Raw genomic sequence first — 16,567 nt, forward strand, 5'->3', positions numbered from 1 at the left:
TTATGTATTTTTCAGTAATGCATTTGTATTATTAACTTACTTTTTGAACAACAACTACACTACCTTTCAATGCATGCCTTTTGTTTTTGTCAATAAGACTACTGATCAATTCAATTCCAGAAAAAAATTCAAAACACATGGCAAGTGATCAATTCAACAGAGATCAATTCAACTCAAACTTCCAATTTGATACAAAATATGAAGGACATATACCAATTAAAACATCACTAATTGATCTAGAATAACTACCTAACTACTGCAAAACTAAACAATTAAGTACTACAATCCTGAACTATTATCAACTACAAAATATTAAAGAACCATTTAATAGTTAGTAGACAAAGAAAAACAATCACAACTCGGTTAAATTTGACATTTTCCCAATCCCTTTGGAGTTTAACTTCCTTAAGCTTCTTGTTCAATACCATCAATTTCACTTCACTTTCATTCAATTGAAATTTCAAAGAATCTTTTTCTTCTTCAAGCTCTTTCACTTTTCTCTTTAGTCGATCAATCGGATTTTGACCGTCTATGAGTCTATTCATTGAGGATGATTCATCAACATTTTCAAGCGACGGATCAATCCATCTAAAATATCCACATCCACCATTTTCCTACAAACCATATAACAGTAGTAAGACGTAATAAATATACCAAAATATTGATTTTTCAAATAGTACAACAAGAACAGTTTTTGTTTGAAAAATAACAAACCTTTGATGATTTGCATCCAAAAAATCGACGACCTGGGTTCAAAGGAGTCCTCGAAGTTTTCAGTCGACAATAATAACCACACTTGCATATATCAACTTCATCGATATTTACTGAAATTTGCGACATTTGATAAAAGAGAATTGATTTAGAGAAGAAGAGAGAAACTTGGATATTTAGAGAAGAAGAGAGAAACTTGGAGATTTAGAAGTAGAAGAGAGAATTGGAGATTTAGGGTTCTAAAATGGATTTTGGGGAAGAGAAATTGGGGAAGAGGATTTTGGGGAAGAGAATTGGGGATTTCACTTCAACTTTAACATTGAAGTATAATGTTAACGTTGGTGCCATGTAGGCAGGGTAAAAAATGAGAAAAAAACAAATTCACGCGCTCCATTTGCGTGAATCACAAACGATTTGCCATGTAGGCAAAAAATGGTTTTACGGTTCAAATTTGGATAGTTGAGGTGTTCAATAGGTAGTACGTCTAGTTGAGGTGTCTAAGTGAATAATCGGGACAAGTTTGAGTGGCCGCATATGACTTTGGCCTTTTATTAATTAACTTTTCCTTTTTTTTCCGTTTCCTTCCTCTATCCTACATTCCTACTTAACAATAATTTTTTATAATAATAAAAACACATCTTCCTTAGGATTTTAATCACAAAAAAAAAAAAAGATGAAAAAAGAAATATATTATCTTTAAATAAAACATAAATGGTAGAGTTTGAACCTTGACAGTAATTAGCATATTACTGACAAAGTAACAATAATTAATTTCCGTGTGATGAAGGTACCAACAAAATAGATATACTTTCCAAAATTAAGAAATTACATATTCCCTCTGTCTCTATTTACTTGTTCAAATTTCCTCTTTTAGATGTTTCCATTTACTTGTCCATTTTGACAAATCAAGAAAGGAAAAAAAAAATTCATATTATACCCTTATTTAAACTTCTTGAAAATTTTTAAGTTTTAATTCATCCTTTTTGAAACCATATTTAATAAGGATAAAATTGTAATTTTACTATATTAACTATTGTTATCTTAATATATGTGTTTTTTCAAGTGGACAACTAAATAAGGATATAGAGAGAATAAAAAGAATACAATGCACATGCATACCTTCATTAAGACCTTAATCATCATTAGAAAATAGATGAAAATAATAATAACGAATCAAGACATAATATTGAGCTCTTATCAACACTTCATCTGACTAATGGATGAACAACTAAGAGCCATCTTCATCTTCATCGAGTTATGTTTTACTACAATAATAAATACAAGGAAAATACAATTTTAAATATGAATTAAAAAGGATAATTTTGAATACAGATTTCATGAAATAAAAAAATCATGAATTTATATGGACAGAATAGAGAAATCTTTAAAGAAAACATAAATAATATTTTGTACAACAGTGTTCTTGAACCTTGGCTAATAGTTAGTATCATTACACATAAAGCTATAATAACTAATTTACATCTAGACAAAAATACAGACTTGCAATAATAAGAAATTATAGTTACACAGAAAGTTCAAGTAACCAATTAAAATATTATAAGCACTCCGACCACACATTAAAAAAAACGTATCAAGTCTCAAGTGTCATTGTGTGGCCCAAAGTGCGGGCAGCCCAATGCAAGTGCAAACGCACTTTGGTTGCAAAATGTCCCTACTCTACTATGTTCTAGTAAAACAATCATAATTTTTTTTGTGAGAAGGTTCAAAAGACGAACAATTAATGCGTTGAAAACTAGACTTTTAGACCTTTATTTTGATAGATAACAGGAGACCCAACTCTTCATATTTTATAAGATATTCTTGTTTAAAGTTAACCTTGTATAAGCATATATGAAAATTTAATCGATAAAAAAAACTTTTAGACAAACAACTTTGTGTCAAAAGTCACTTATGACTTTAATTCACATTCAGTACACTTTCCACACCAAAAAATTAACCTCATCATCCAGGTTCTATTGGTTTCACTAGGTACTGATTTCATCAAAGAGTTCAAATCATAGCTCGAAGATACGGAGTGTCACATGAATTTAATGTTGTATTGGAGTAAGAAACAATGTGTTGTATCTCAATCCAACGCAAAATTTGAATGCATAGCTGTATCACAATCTACGTATGGAATTATGTGGTTTCATTATCTTCTATTTGAAATTGAATTAAGACACATACTAGCAAGACTAATATGATAATTGAGTTACTTGCCATATAGCACCAGATCTGGCATATCATGAAAGAACCAAATCTGAGGTTGACTCTTAATTTTTTTATAAAAATTTTTAGGAAGTTTTTACTGAAACTTAAGTATCTTTGTGACATTCCAAACACAATCAATATGTATGCTCCAACTCAGAGTGTTGCAGAATATTGTAACCAAATCACAGGAGTAATTGTAATTTGTGGAATGTTTCCCTATTATTTAGCTTGATTTATTCCTTGTAATTGGTAAAAATACCTCAAAATATAACATGAATTAAGAAGAAAACTTCTCCCATTGGATTACAGCACACAATGGGTGAACTAGACATGAAGAAAAAACAGTCAAGCCTGCTAAATGAAGCACACAAAAGTTGAGCACAGACGCACAAACAAGCCCGAGAGATCAGTAGAATGACGTTACAGGTGCCCTTTCTAAGCCTCAATAAATACAACTTCAGTTGATAGACCACAACCTCTATGGAATCCTTGACAAACAAAACTAAAAGTTGCAAGGCATAGCCCAAACATGAGGTGACGATTTAGCACTAAGAGCCAGTGTGATGAGTTCAGTACACACAGTGGATGAACTATATACATTAAAGGCATGATTTCACATACGCTACGTCCTACTGGATTTATGTTCTTCCTTGACACTGATAAATGACAGCTGTTATCTTCTCTATCAAGTTCCCTCTCAGTGAAGAGCCTGCTTGACGACTTTCACCGAACATTGGATCCGACAACACAAGCAGTTTGTGACCTCTAAGTGACACTTCCAATCAAACAGCACTGAAGGTTCTGGGTTATCAGTGTATCTTCTGGCTATTCCACAAAAGCTTCACGCAAAAAACACGATCTTTATTTATAGTTCCTTCTGGCTGTTACCTCCTGCAACATTACGTGCTGCCTGAGCCTGAATGGCATACTGCCTCAGCATATCCTTGAGTTTATCTACCAACTCTAGGAATGTTGGGCGTAACTGTGGCTCACTGAGGTGGACAAATTACATATTAGTTAAATTATGTGCATAGTTATGTTCAAACAAAAAAGGTTGAAAAGGAAGATGCATTGATCTTGCAATCGAAGAGCTTAAAAATTGTCAGTGAAAAAAAATTTGGAGGCCATTTTATTTTTCCTAACTGTCACGAAACATGCCATAGGTTTACATGTTCTGGCAGCACAGCTTGTCAAGGACACAAGCTCCAGTGCAAACAGGGCTATATTCTTAATAAAGACTATTTGCTTTTATTAAACAAATCATGATGGCACAAAGAATAAGATACAAACCTATGCCAACAGCTCTCGATAATAGAAACCCACTGTGGATCAACATTCTTGGGGATATCTAGTCGTTGATTCATGAATCCTACAGCTCCAATCACCTGAAGTGTGAATCCAATAACCGTTTTCAGATGCTCAACTATATAAACACATTTCCTTTCGATTTTTTATCTTTTGGTTTCGAAGTGAATTTTAGGAAGATGAAAGTACCTGCATTGAGTTGAGGTTATCCCAAGGGATCTTTTCCGTGGCAAGTTCCCATAGTATAACACCAAAACTATATATATCAGCCCTGAATATAACATGTATTTAAGAAGCAATATTGTTAATTATTCAGGAAATATGCATTAAATTCATCATTAAAAAGATTTAAACTCTCGTTGTGGGCGTACTTCTCATCTGAAGGTTCATTGCGAAGAACTTCCGGAGCCATCCATTGTGGCTGAAACAGTAATGAAGTTTGACATAAAGTCAGCCAGGCACTTGAAGTTTGAATATACAGGTCATGAACTAAAGTAACTCATATTAAGAAAAAGAGGTCCTCAGTTCAAGTTGAATACCGTTCCTTTCCCACTCTTTGTTGTTAGATATGTCTCATGCTTAAGCCGTGAAAGACCAAAGTCCCCAACCTATAGATATACAAAATGCATAGTGAGAATCTCAATACATCTAAAACCTCCAAGTGACACGTTTAGGGGTCGTCAAGGATATTCAGCAGAAAAATGATAGTCTAACCTTAACGGTCCAGTTCTTGTCCACAAGAAGATTTGAAGACTTCAAATCCCGATGAACTATAGGTGGGTTGAAATGATGAAGATAGTTCATGCCACGAGCCTGAAGAAGCAGCATATAGAAACACATTACAATTATATAACATGATTTAGCTTGGTAATGCCAAAATCCCAGACAAATACGACATTATTGAAAAGAAATCATAATCGGATAACATGTCCGAAGATCATGAAAAGAAAAAGTAGAAATAATGCTTTTCCAGTAGGAAATAGGATGCTACTAATGATGATATGAGAGACATAATTCTTCGAGACCCCCCTGAACTTGGCACCCTTTATTCGGTGCACACCTAAACTATTTTTGTCCTAATGAACACCCTGAACTTGACAACTATCAGCCCTGGAAGCTAACATGGCGAAGGATGTGGACACACTCTTTTAGGTCAGTGGATGAAGAAAATAAAAAAATCATCTTCTAAGAGGGTTATTTTCCAACGGTTAATTGCCAGAGTCATATACTACATTTTATCTGTTCCAATTGTGATTTTCTTTTTGCTTCTTGTACAATGCATATATTTACCAGAATTTTAATTTATTTCTCAAAGATATAAGTATTTGGGATCCCTGTTTAGGGAAACAGGGAGATCGATGATGATGTCACACATTGTATTGGTGCGGCATGGATGAAGTGGTGATTAGACACGATATGGTCCATCTTCAGCTTACCGAGGAAATGACCTTAGATAGGAGGGTGTGGAGCTCGCTGATAATGGTGGGAGTGTAGTAGGTAGTTTAGAGTGGTCCTATTACTAGCTTGTGCATGCATTTACTTTTGGTAATTGTTATCATCTCTGGTCTACTGTGTTTAGGTGATCGCACCTTGTTGTTGTAGGTACGATTCCTTGCATATAGTTGTTGTGGCTTTGCTATCCGTTGTCATGTTTCTCCCCACCGCCCATTTTTTTTCATTTATTACTGCTTTGATTTTCTTGAGCTGAGGATCTTTCAGAAACATCTCTCTACCTCAGAAAGGTAGTAGTACACACTGCGTACACTGGGTATATTGTTGTTGTGTTTCTTTCTCAATAATGGAGTTCCACCCATGCTTTTACAAACTTGTCTGTGAAAAGACGTTCGGAAAATTAATGATATAAAAAAGGTAACAAGATCTATTCTATTCTACAAAAATATCGTGTGACAGCAAATGACTCTCACCTCCATAAGGTGATATTAGTCAGGAGGCCGAGGCTATCAAATAGTATAGGTGGGTAATTAGGAAAAAAATGATTCAGGCGTGCACCAAATAAACAGAACCATATTCTATGGGGTCACAAGATATTATGCATATGGTGAGATTAGTCAGGGAGTCAAGACTAAAATAGTCAAGTATAGGTGGGTAATTAGGAAAAACAATAATTCAGGCAAGCACCACATAAACAGTGCCACATTCTATGGGATCCCAAGATATTATGCATAATATGAGATGTTTTAGGTATTACAGATTTCATAGGAACTCACAATATCTAAAGCCATGTGAATACGTCGTCTCCATTCTAGTTTGGATGCATTCCTTTGTAGTAATCTAAACAAACTTCCTCTGCATTAATAGAAAACGAAATGCTTTGTAACTCATTGTAATATAGAAACATTATCACATAAAAAATGAGCATAAATAATTGGTTTTAAGAATTGAGAATTGACCGTGGCAAGAACTCTGTCACAATACAGAGGCGTTGAGGTGAAGTTACCGCACCCATGAAAAGAAGAATATTTGGATGTCGGAGACGTTTCATCAGTGACACCTGCAGAAAAGCAAGTACAAAAATCTCTTAGAAATGCTTGTCGACCAAGTATAATCATAGAAAACCAATAGTCCTATTTAAGTTATAACTGAAAAGGATATATTGTATCTGTCAGAAAACTCTTCTAGAAAAGACATGTTAGTCCTTCAGATGATTACGATTTATGCAAATACTACATGAAATGTTGCTTAATAGAGTGTTTTATTATAACAACATTTTTATTAACAGGAATCCTCTAGTACAATAATAGTCAGCACCTAAGTAGACAGTGAAAGCAGGAACCCAGGAGAAAATTAATCAATACAAAAATGAGAACTATAGAACCATGAAATAAATAAGACTTCTGATTCTTGTTGCCTAAAACTAAATATGTGTATAATATACCAAATGCCCTTGAAATCTTGTGGTCCTAAATATTCAGGTAGAATATTGGGCGTAAAGAGTTGTTAAATATAGAAAGTGGCACTCTTATTGAGACAGAGTAAAAGGGAAGTAAAACAAATAAATCTAAAAGGAGGGAGTAACTAAAATTCAACTAGTACCTTACAACATTTATTGACGATTATCTAGAGTCCTAAATGTAGGTCCAGCATACGGCAAAATGTGAAATTCGAACACATCATTGGAGAGGACAGAGAACAACTCTGCCAGGGTGATGAAAAATATTCTATTCTTTATTCTCTTACCAATTGAAAGTCTACAGTTCTGTAAATAGTATTTTGCTGGTTTCTTCTTTTCATTGACATTTATCACTCAAAAAAATCATAATTTGCCCATGCCCGCATCCTAGACCTCATTAAAGCTACCGACTTCCAGTCAATCATGAACTAAAATTAGGGAAGAACTCGATAGTAACTCTGATATAGCTTAACTGCTCTGGAAAAACAATTTCTCATACAGGAACATGTAAAAGCTTTTCACAATCTATTCATGAAAAACATACTGACCTCCTGTCTGAAGGAATATATGACATCATCTGAATATTCTTGCTTGGAAAATACTTTAACCGCAACATCCTGCAAAAAAACATCACTTTGCAAAAGTAAACCAGCTGTCGTTCCACTTCTTAAAAGCAACCAATAATCTAGAATTCAAATGACATTCATAGAACGTGACAAATGGCAGGTCAAACACTATTCAAATACTGGCTTAAAGCACTTCAAAGTTTTAAACATTATATGAATAAAGCGTATAATGAGAAAAGGCAGCAATAATTAAGCCCTTCTTTCAACTAAGTGCAAACTCCCATCTAACTTGTAACTTATACAAGTGATATCAGAGAACAAGATATTTCATCATGCCACAGTATATGTTAGGAAACACTTAAACAGAAATTTTTAGGACATTCTCTAGAAAGGGAAGTCATAGAAGAGTCAGAGAACATACTGATCCAAACCACAGCCCATGATAAACAGTTCCACAAGAACCTATTGAAACATAAATGAAGGAAAAGTAAGAATGATGGAACAGAAAACATGAGAAACTCTAGTTAACCATAAAAGACATAAATCTGATAGCTGTAACGCAAAAATGTGATCCTCATAGGGGAATGACTTATAAGCTTTGAAAATATGAAAATATGCATAGAAGTAAGTGTTGCTGAGTTTTGTCCAACTTCTAATTGCTTCCCTGAACATATATAACTGCGGTAAAACAGTAAGTGACAGCATCATACATGCTTGCTAATTCCTTAGAAAAAGAAAAGGGTTCACAAACCTGATAAGGTTTATCTTTGAGAATTTTACCAGTAAACAAGAATTGACATACCTTGCCCAATTTGTTCTCCGATTGTCATCTCCTCCCACAAAATTTCATAATCCAAGCAGTCAGTATCAGCATCCACTTTATTAACAGCAGTACTAGTAGTGCTATCTGTACTACTAGCACTGCTTGTGCTATTAACATTAAATGACGATGACCAGGATCCCCAAGCCTCATTGGTAGCTGTACGGTTGCTTTCAATAATCTGATCATCTGGTGTTGATACTGCATTTGAACTCTTGAAATGATTCCACTCATTATCTTGGTCATTGTTTAGCCAGGGCCAAACAAATCGTGTAGCCTTTGCCTCTGATACTTCTCGCTCATTGCCTTTCCATGGCCATGATAAGTTCTTCTTAACCATCCACGCCTCTGCCTTTGAGGTTATAATCTTAGAAATCCCATGTTTTCCCTCACTCTCATCTCCAGAATCTCTCGAGGATTTTTCTGGAGTGCGCTCCTCTTTTGCAATATTAGAAAATACCCCAAATGGAGAAAAGTGAACATCTCCCCTGGGTGTACTAGCTCCACTTGAATTTGCATCTTCCCTTTGATCCAATAGAGCAGCATCAGAAAAGGCATGATCAGAATGGTGACTATCTCCACTTCCACCTTCCCGAAGGATGCTTCCCTCTCCAGTTTTCATTTTTGACTTAACCTTGTTGCTCATCTTTGTAGCCTATTTGAGGTTTTCATCACGTCAGCACATAGATACCTCATACAAAAAAGCAAAAATAAATTGAAAAGAAAAGAAAAAGAAAGCATGTCAAACAACTTTACACTAACCAAATTCGAAATTTTGGAGGCAATGGCAACTTGCAAAGGTTGCTGCGGATCAAGTCCAAGTGTTGCATTAGCAATGCTTCTAGGCCTACCAGAACTTTTATCAGCTTCTGTATGCTTAACGTCAGCAGATGATTCATGAAAAGGGCTCGCATCAGTTGACACGCAAATAATACCAACAAATGTACCATCATCATCATAAAGTGGGGTATCTGTTGCTACAACTAAAAACCTATCCCCCTGCTTATTCTTCACAGGAAATTGTCCAGTCCAATTCTCACCCATTTTCACTCTGTGTATAATGATTTTAGCCACAGCATGATCCTTCAAATCTGTTATCAGCTCAAGAAGATCCTGCCCAATAGCTTCAGAAGCTGAATAACCATATAATTGCTCAGCACTTCGATTCCTGCACAGCAGTTGCAAGCCAATAATTTATGGTTTAGTCATACATTATTAAAATTAAACAATAATAACAACCATGCATCTACTAGTTAAGAACATTTATATGAATCCTCAATTTCTATTATGATCCATTAGGACTGATCTCATTTCTATACTCAAATACTTTTATTCAGTGTACACCTAAACTATCTTTGATCCAAATTACCACCTATACTTGGGGTTATTTGGTAGCTTTCACCCGTTGGACGACCTCAGTCCAAGGAGGTGTAATATATTTGCTGCCACGTGGACATTTATTGAAGTTCTTTTCTTTTCTTTTTTACATATTTGGCCTGAAAATGAAGAATGCACAGTTGCAACATGATCATCATTAAAATAAATACACAGTAAAAGAAATTCAGAGAATTTGCCAGAAAAATGAATACAATTGGAATAAATAGTCATTGCATCTAATGAAAAATTAAATAAAATGCAAAGGCGAGGTAAAATATATGTAGTACATTAGAAGAAATCCACATTCGAAACAAATAAACCAAACTCCACTTGAAAATTTATTTGCCGATTTTTCATCAACCTCGAGCCCAAACGAAAATGTATCCACTCTCTTAGTCATATTAACGTCCAGCCAATGAAAGCTACCAAATAGCCATGTGTGTGTTTAGTTTAGGTGTACACTGATAAAATGTGTCATGTTCAGGGGAGTGCCAAGATATTATGTATTGTTGTTACAGATTAATCAAGGTTCTTTAATCTAGAGGTTCACTACATTTTCTATTAACATACAAATCCTTAAAAAAAAATAAAAAGATCATAGCAAACACGGACTTAATGTAAACATGTAAATACAACTAAGCGACAATCCCCAAATAGTTAGCACCTACAATATAAAGATTCAGTTAGGAAAAAATGAAGTACACAATATACATGATTAAAACCTATCCAAGACAAAAAGATATTGCTAACATTGGTGTCGAGGCGAGATTGCACGCATCTTGACTAATTTCATGAGGTACCTACTAGCTCCCACCATCACGGGTACCAATTAACTCTATCCACCAAAGCTTGGACAGATTGGAAAAAATTTGTCGAAATTGGAATTAGAGAGCTCATGGTTGTGAACCCTATCCAAGACAAAACTAATGCCTACTAAGGGTGTTTCCTCTCTCCCAGGTCCTACCAAAAAAGGAAAGGCAAGCAACAAAGGTATTGCACATAGATAGGAAAAAGTATCTGCTATAACATTAAACTACTCTGGTAACATTCTATTAACTTAAATACAGACTAAAACTACGAAAACCCGAACTGAGGAGACATTCTTTTCAGAAATAGCAAGTCCGTTATAACTACTTACCAGTAAATTAATCGATAATTGAGATCAAATATATGCACAGCTTGGCCCATTGATTGCAATATGCTCAAATACTGTTTATCAGTAAACTTGACACTCCCCCTACTGCCGCAACGCTCAATTTTATTACTGCTCTCTCTTTGCAAGGGTGATGAATGTCGAAAGGAAATAGAGCCCTTTTTCGCCAATGGGTCATTAGAACCCCTAAGACGAAGTGGTCGTTGTGGAGATATAGAATGAGACCTTTGCCTCTGTGATGTACTATCATTTGAAACCATTAGCTTAGACATCTCCTGCTTCAACTGAGCATGTCCCGCCTCCAATTCTTGGATCTTCTTCAGTAATTCCTCAGTTGGGGGTATTGCAACTTTAGCTGAAATAGTCGGGTCTTCCATTCCAAGATTCAATTTTGAACAAAACCCACAGAAAATAGAATACCCAGCTTCAGATTCAGCTATGAATTTTAGTCAAACCCTCAAGATATATCATCGATCTAATACAAAATTTGACAAGAACAACAGAAAAAGTGGACTATTTTTGAAGGTGATTTGTAGCTGAGAAGTGTAAGAAAATGGCAACTGGAGATACCCTTTGAGTAAGGAAAGGAAGCCTAATGGTTACTACTACTACTATTTTTGTAAGGATTATAGTGTGCTTTGTTTGTCTCTCTAAATTGATTCTGACCAATTCTTTATTCTTCGTTATGACCGCCAAAATCATCTTCTATTTCTATTCTCAAGAGAAACACCGTGGTAATAACGGGTCCATTACTATCTTCGTTCATTTTTATTTTTCTATTTAAATTTATCATGCTTATTATAATGATAGATTAAGGGGAGGCTCGCTCGCATCTAAAAGATTTTGTGTGGTAAAAATGAAGATGTGTCAACAAAATATAAAGATGAGTTATATAGAATAATGGTTATAATCAATATGGTTATATGAAGCAAGTGTTGATCGTCAAAAACTCTTATGTCCACATTCATGTTGCAGAGATGAGGATGATGATGTAGATGTGTGGGTATCATGAGCAATAGATTCGAACTAATGTAGGAGTGGTCTCTATGATAGATAACATGAGAGAAGTGAAATTGAGATGATTTGGTCATGTGAAGAAGAAATGTTTGAATGCGCCAATGAGAAGGTGTGAGAGGTTGGTTATAGAAGATACGAAGCGAAGTACAAATAAAACAAAAAATATTGAAAAGATGTGATAAAACAGAATATGACTCAACTTTAGAATATCAACAACATGACATTAGATACGAAAGTATGGTGAATACGTATTGAAATAGAAAATTAGTAGGTTGTGTATGGTTGTCTAGCCTAAAATGGTTGGTAATATAGTTCTTTTGTTTTACATAATATATCATTATTTATTACTCTTGTTTTCACTATTCTATTATAACTAGTATATGGGCACGTGCGTTGCACGTTTACTTCATAACGATGAATAAAATGATAAATATTTNGGCACCCACAAATCTTAAAATTTGAATTTCGCCGAATTCGACTCTCGGATTCGCATCCGTCTCGGATACCCACACCCGAGTCCGAGCAACTTAGTAGGTAGTACAATCATCATTGTGTGTATAAGAACAGTTGCTTCACTTAGACATATAATGCATGTGTATGTATAACAGCTTAACCTCATGCTACTACTAACCAATAAATACGTTTTCCCAATTTCTAAATTTGCAGTATAACATAATTTCATACAAAATACAAAGAAATAAAGATCGGGCCCGTGCCGCACAGGCAGCCACCATCTAGTGTATATATATACTAGTATATGGGCACGTGCGTTGCACGTTTACTTCATAACGATGAATAAAATGATAAATANATGCTGAATTTCTCATTTTGCTCCTCTATTATGTAATTTAATATTACTATTTAATTAGATACTTAATTTATATTTGGGTAAAGTATTTTATTACTTTTTAATTTAGTATAGGGACAAAGTAGTAATTCAACTTTACACTTTAGAGCTTCATGCTTATAATAATACTAGTATATGGGCACGTGCGTTGCACGTTTACTTCATAACGATGAATAAAATGATAAATATTTTTTGTTTTAAAAGATAAAATAAAGTAGAAAAAACAAAAATAGAGGCACACTATCTTATGATTAACTTTCTTAAAATGTCTTTTTTGTCTCATAAAAATGTTGAAAATTAATTAATATTTATACATTTCAAGAAGATAAAATGTTTGACATTAATTAGTAAAAGATGAAATTCTCCTTCTCATTAAGTAGAAGGCAATTAAGTAATTCAAATTTATAAATAAAAAACTTATTAGAAGGAAATAACTAAGATTTAAAGTGCAATGATTGATATTTAAATTATGTAATTATACAAATAAAATATTAATATTTAATTAAATAAATCAGATTTTAATTTATTGGAGAGTCAAAATGACAATATTAGTATTCTTACAATTAAAAGTTTGTTAAAATATATTTTAAATTTTTTTGTTAAAAAATTAATAGGAGCAATATTTGGTCAAAGGATAGAAGATCTTCTAACTTCTTAAGCATTTTGGTGTATCATTTTTTTGACTTTGGGATTTGGATCTCATGATAATTTTAATGAAAATTATCGAAAAACTATAGATTTTATCCACAAGCACATGTAAGAATGATTCTTTACAAATATTTAAAATTTAAAATGCATAAATGTAATTATTAATAATTTGAAATTAGAAAATCTTGTAGGCATTAATTGTTTTGCATGTCTTATACACTATTTTTATGATTGTATTTGTCTCATTTTCTAAAGCAAAAAACACACCCTTCAATCAAATATATTCTTAAAATAAAATTACAAATACAAAGATAAAGTATCATATATAGGAGCAAGTTTAGCATAACGCAACCAACGAAAAATAGAAAAATTCTAAGACAATCTTTTTCCTGTTTTTTCTTGATAATGCAAATTGAAACAAAGTTTTAGAAATAAACATTCAACTTTTGACCATAAAAAATTAAAATATTTGGAAGACAAGTTAATGGAAGTGATATTTAACTACATAAATGGAGGGGTCTTACCATAATTCCAATCTCGACAAATAAGTAAAAGAAAAAAATACATCAAGCTTCGATACTTTAGTAGAATCATACTATGCCTTGTAATCTTGACATAAATCTTCTTGCCTTGAAATTTTCTTCATTTGATTAAAGCTTCTCTAGTCTTCCACACACAAAAATTGTATCACATATAAATCTTCCTATAAAAATAATGTTAAAAGATTGTATTTATAGGAAAAAATATAGCTTTGGAATATGAAGATTCACTTACAAAGTTGAAAGGTCAAGTGTTACAAAAATTTAAGACAAATATTAATTAAGAACATAAATTAATTTAGAAGATAAATCATATACATGTATCTATTTAAAGGGTAAATTTTTCAAGAAAATAAATTAAATTAGATATTTTATTAAGAATTATTCTAAAGAAGTGCAAAAGTCATTAACATTTCCATTAAAATAATGTAACTTAATATTTAAATTAAATAGTTAAATATTTTTTTAATATTTTAATTTATAATAAGGGTAAAATCGTAATTCAACTTTTAACTTTTTTTGTTCCCTCTTATAATAATATATGATGTGTTGTTGTTGCTTGTAATTGGTTATATTTTCATCTTTTTATTTGGAATTGCTGCATTTGAGGTGAGAGTCTATCAAATACAATATTTTAATATCCATAAAATATTGATAAAATTTGTGTACATATATATTTTCCTTACATTTTACTAGTAAAATTTTACAAAATATATTTTCATTGTATTGAAACCTGAAAATGAATGAAAAAGTAAATAATCAATATACACAATAAAATATTTTTAAAAATGTCTTCTCTAAAAGTAACAAATAAAAATAAAAATAATATTTAACAAATAAAAATAATAGGGGAGTGTATGTAGTATTTCACTCCACAATCTTTTTATCTTGTCCTTTTTTTAAAAAAAAAATTACTTTATTATTAGTGTTTATCGCTTCCACGAGTAATTTATCCTCCAATTCTACTCATTTAATCTTCATATATTATTTGTAGGGAACAATTGCAATATATTTTTAAGGGAGCAAGGTCTGAAATGATTGTGGTTGAAATTGTTGTAACGATATCAAATTTTGAAAAGAATTTTTTATTTTTTACATTATTTAAGAGTCTATTTTAATGGTATATATATGCTTACGTTGACATAAAAAATATTGCATAATTATAAATAGTATTGGTCCACGTGGGCACATATATACCTTTAAAATACATTATTAAATAGTGCATAGGAAAAAATATTCTGCATAAAGTTTGATATCGTAACAACAATTTCGGCTAAAAGTAAAAATATTTCTAAGAAAAAGAAAATGAGTGATTCGAGTCATTATACTAGTATTTCATTGGATGTACGTAGATATTTTGACTGAATACTTCTAATGCATAATAAAGTTAGTAGGTGTTTAGACATATGATTTTATATCGTAATATGAAATTATGAGATGAAATTTGTGTTTGGATATCTGATTTCATTTTGATTTCATCTCATAATTTCATATCATGAGATGAAAGTTTATATTCTCATAAAATTATGATTTGGGTTTTTTCAAATCCAATAATTGATTCACAAGCTTAGATTTTGTAAAAACAACCTCATATTTACAGCTATTAACCATTTATTTCATATGTAAATAAAATTTATAATTTATATCATTATATTTTAATCCATTTATATCTCATTTAATGATTATTCTCACTAACATAGAATTTATTATTACTTCAAATCAATTTTTACTTTATCATTTATATCCACCAAATTCATTTACCAATCAAATTGACCAACAAATGGCTCAAAGTAACAATGTTTGTTCGTCTTCTCAATCATATAAACAAGAAATGTAAATTCAATGCGAGGAGATTGTCAGTACTATCTGGGAGAATTATATTAAAGATCACTACACCACAATTTATATATATTTAATTTTTTTATTAAATTAAAATTTAATCAATAAATATGATATTTTTAGAGAATATCCTGTGTATTATGCGATTTTATAAACTTCTTCTTATTTGATAATATTACATAAAGAATTGAGAAAAATTTAATAGTTTTACAACTTCTGAAATTTTTATTTTTTTTTTACGTTTTTTAGAAAAAATAAAACATAAAAATTTTAAACTTTAACTTCATCGTATAATTCAAATTATAATTTCTTATTGCATAACCAAATTATACTTTTTAAAGTTTAACAAGTATGGGATAAGTGTAGAGTTCAATTCATCAAATTGAGATTGACCATACCTACCTAATAGGAGGAATATATGTGTATAAAAAAGGAAAGGATTTATTGGTAGGACGATAAGGTTGCCAAAAAGTAGTGTCAAAGAGATATACTAAAAGGCAATTGGAGGTGAAGTTAAAGGAGGTGTGTGTCTATCTAATCTAATCAATAAAGAAGGGAAAAAGGCTGTTTTTGCTAAATTCATGTTGGTAGTACATTTCCATTAGTGGGGAGGCATTTTGGAG

General features: G+C 32.2%; 2 protein-coding genes across 2 annotated transcripts; both read right to left on the reverse strand.

Moving 5' to 3' along the window:
* Positions 1-302: 302 nt before the first annotated feature.
* Positions 303-939, reverse strand: LOC107023359. The gene is made up of 2 exons (XM_027913904.1): positions 715-939; positions 303-614 (listed from the first exon to the last, which is right to left on the reverse strand). The coding sequence occupies exons 1-2, from the start codon at positions 838-840 to the stop codon at positions 303-305; spliced, it is 438 nt and encodes a 145-aa protein (XP_027769705.1). The 5' UTR covers positions 841-939.
* Positions 940-3,190: 2,251 nt separating this feature from the next.
* On the reverse strand, positions 3,191-11,833 carry LOC107008009 (probable serine/threonine-protein kinase DDB_G0272254). The gene is made up of 13 exons (XM_015206895.2): positions 11,040-11,833; positions 9,287-9,692; positions 8,507-9,179; positions 8,126-8,166; positions 7,687-7,755; positions 6,639-6,739; positions 6,456-6,534; positions 4,942-5,040; positions 4,767-4,835; positions 4,599-4,648; positions 4,417-4,498; positions 4,213-4,307; positions 3,191-3,914 (listed from the first exon to the last, which is right to left on the reverse strand). The coding sequence occupies exons 1-13, from the start codon at positions 11,429-11,431 to the stop codon at positions 3,788-3,790; spliced, it is 2,283 nt and encodes a 760-aa protein (XP_015062381.1). The 5' UTR covers positions 11,432-11,833; the 3' UTR covers positions 3,191-3,787.
* Between the last annotated feature and the right edge of the window lie 4,734 nt (positions 11,834-16,567).

Source organism: Solanum pennellii, chromosome 1, assembly GCF_001406875.1.
Source record: "Solanum pennellii chromosome 1, SPENNV200".
NCBI lineage: Eukaryota > Viridiplantae > Streptophyta > Magnoliopsida > Solanales > Solanaceae > Solanum > Solanum pennellii.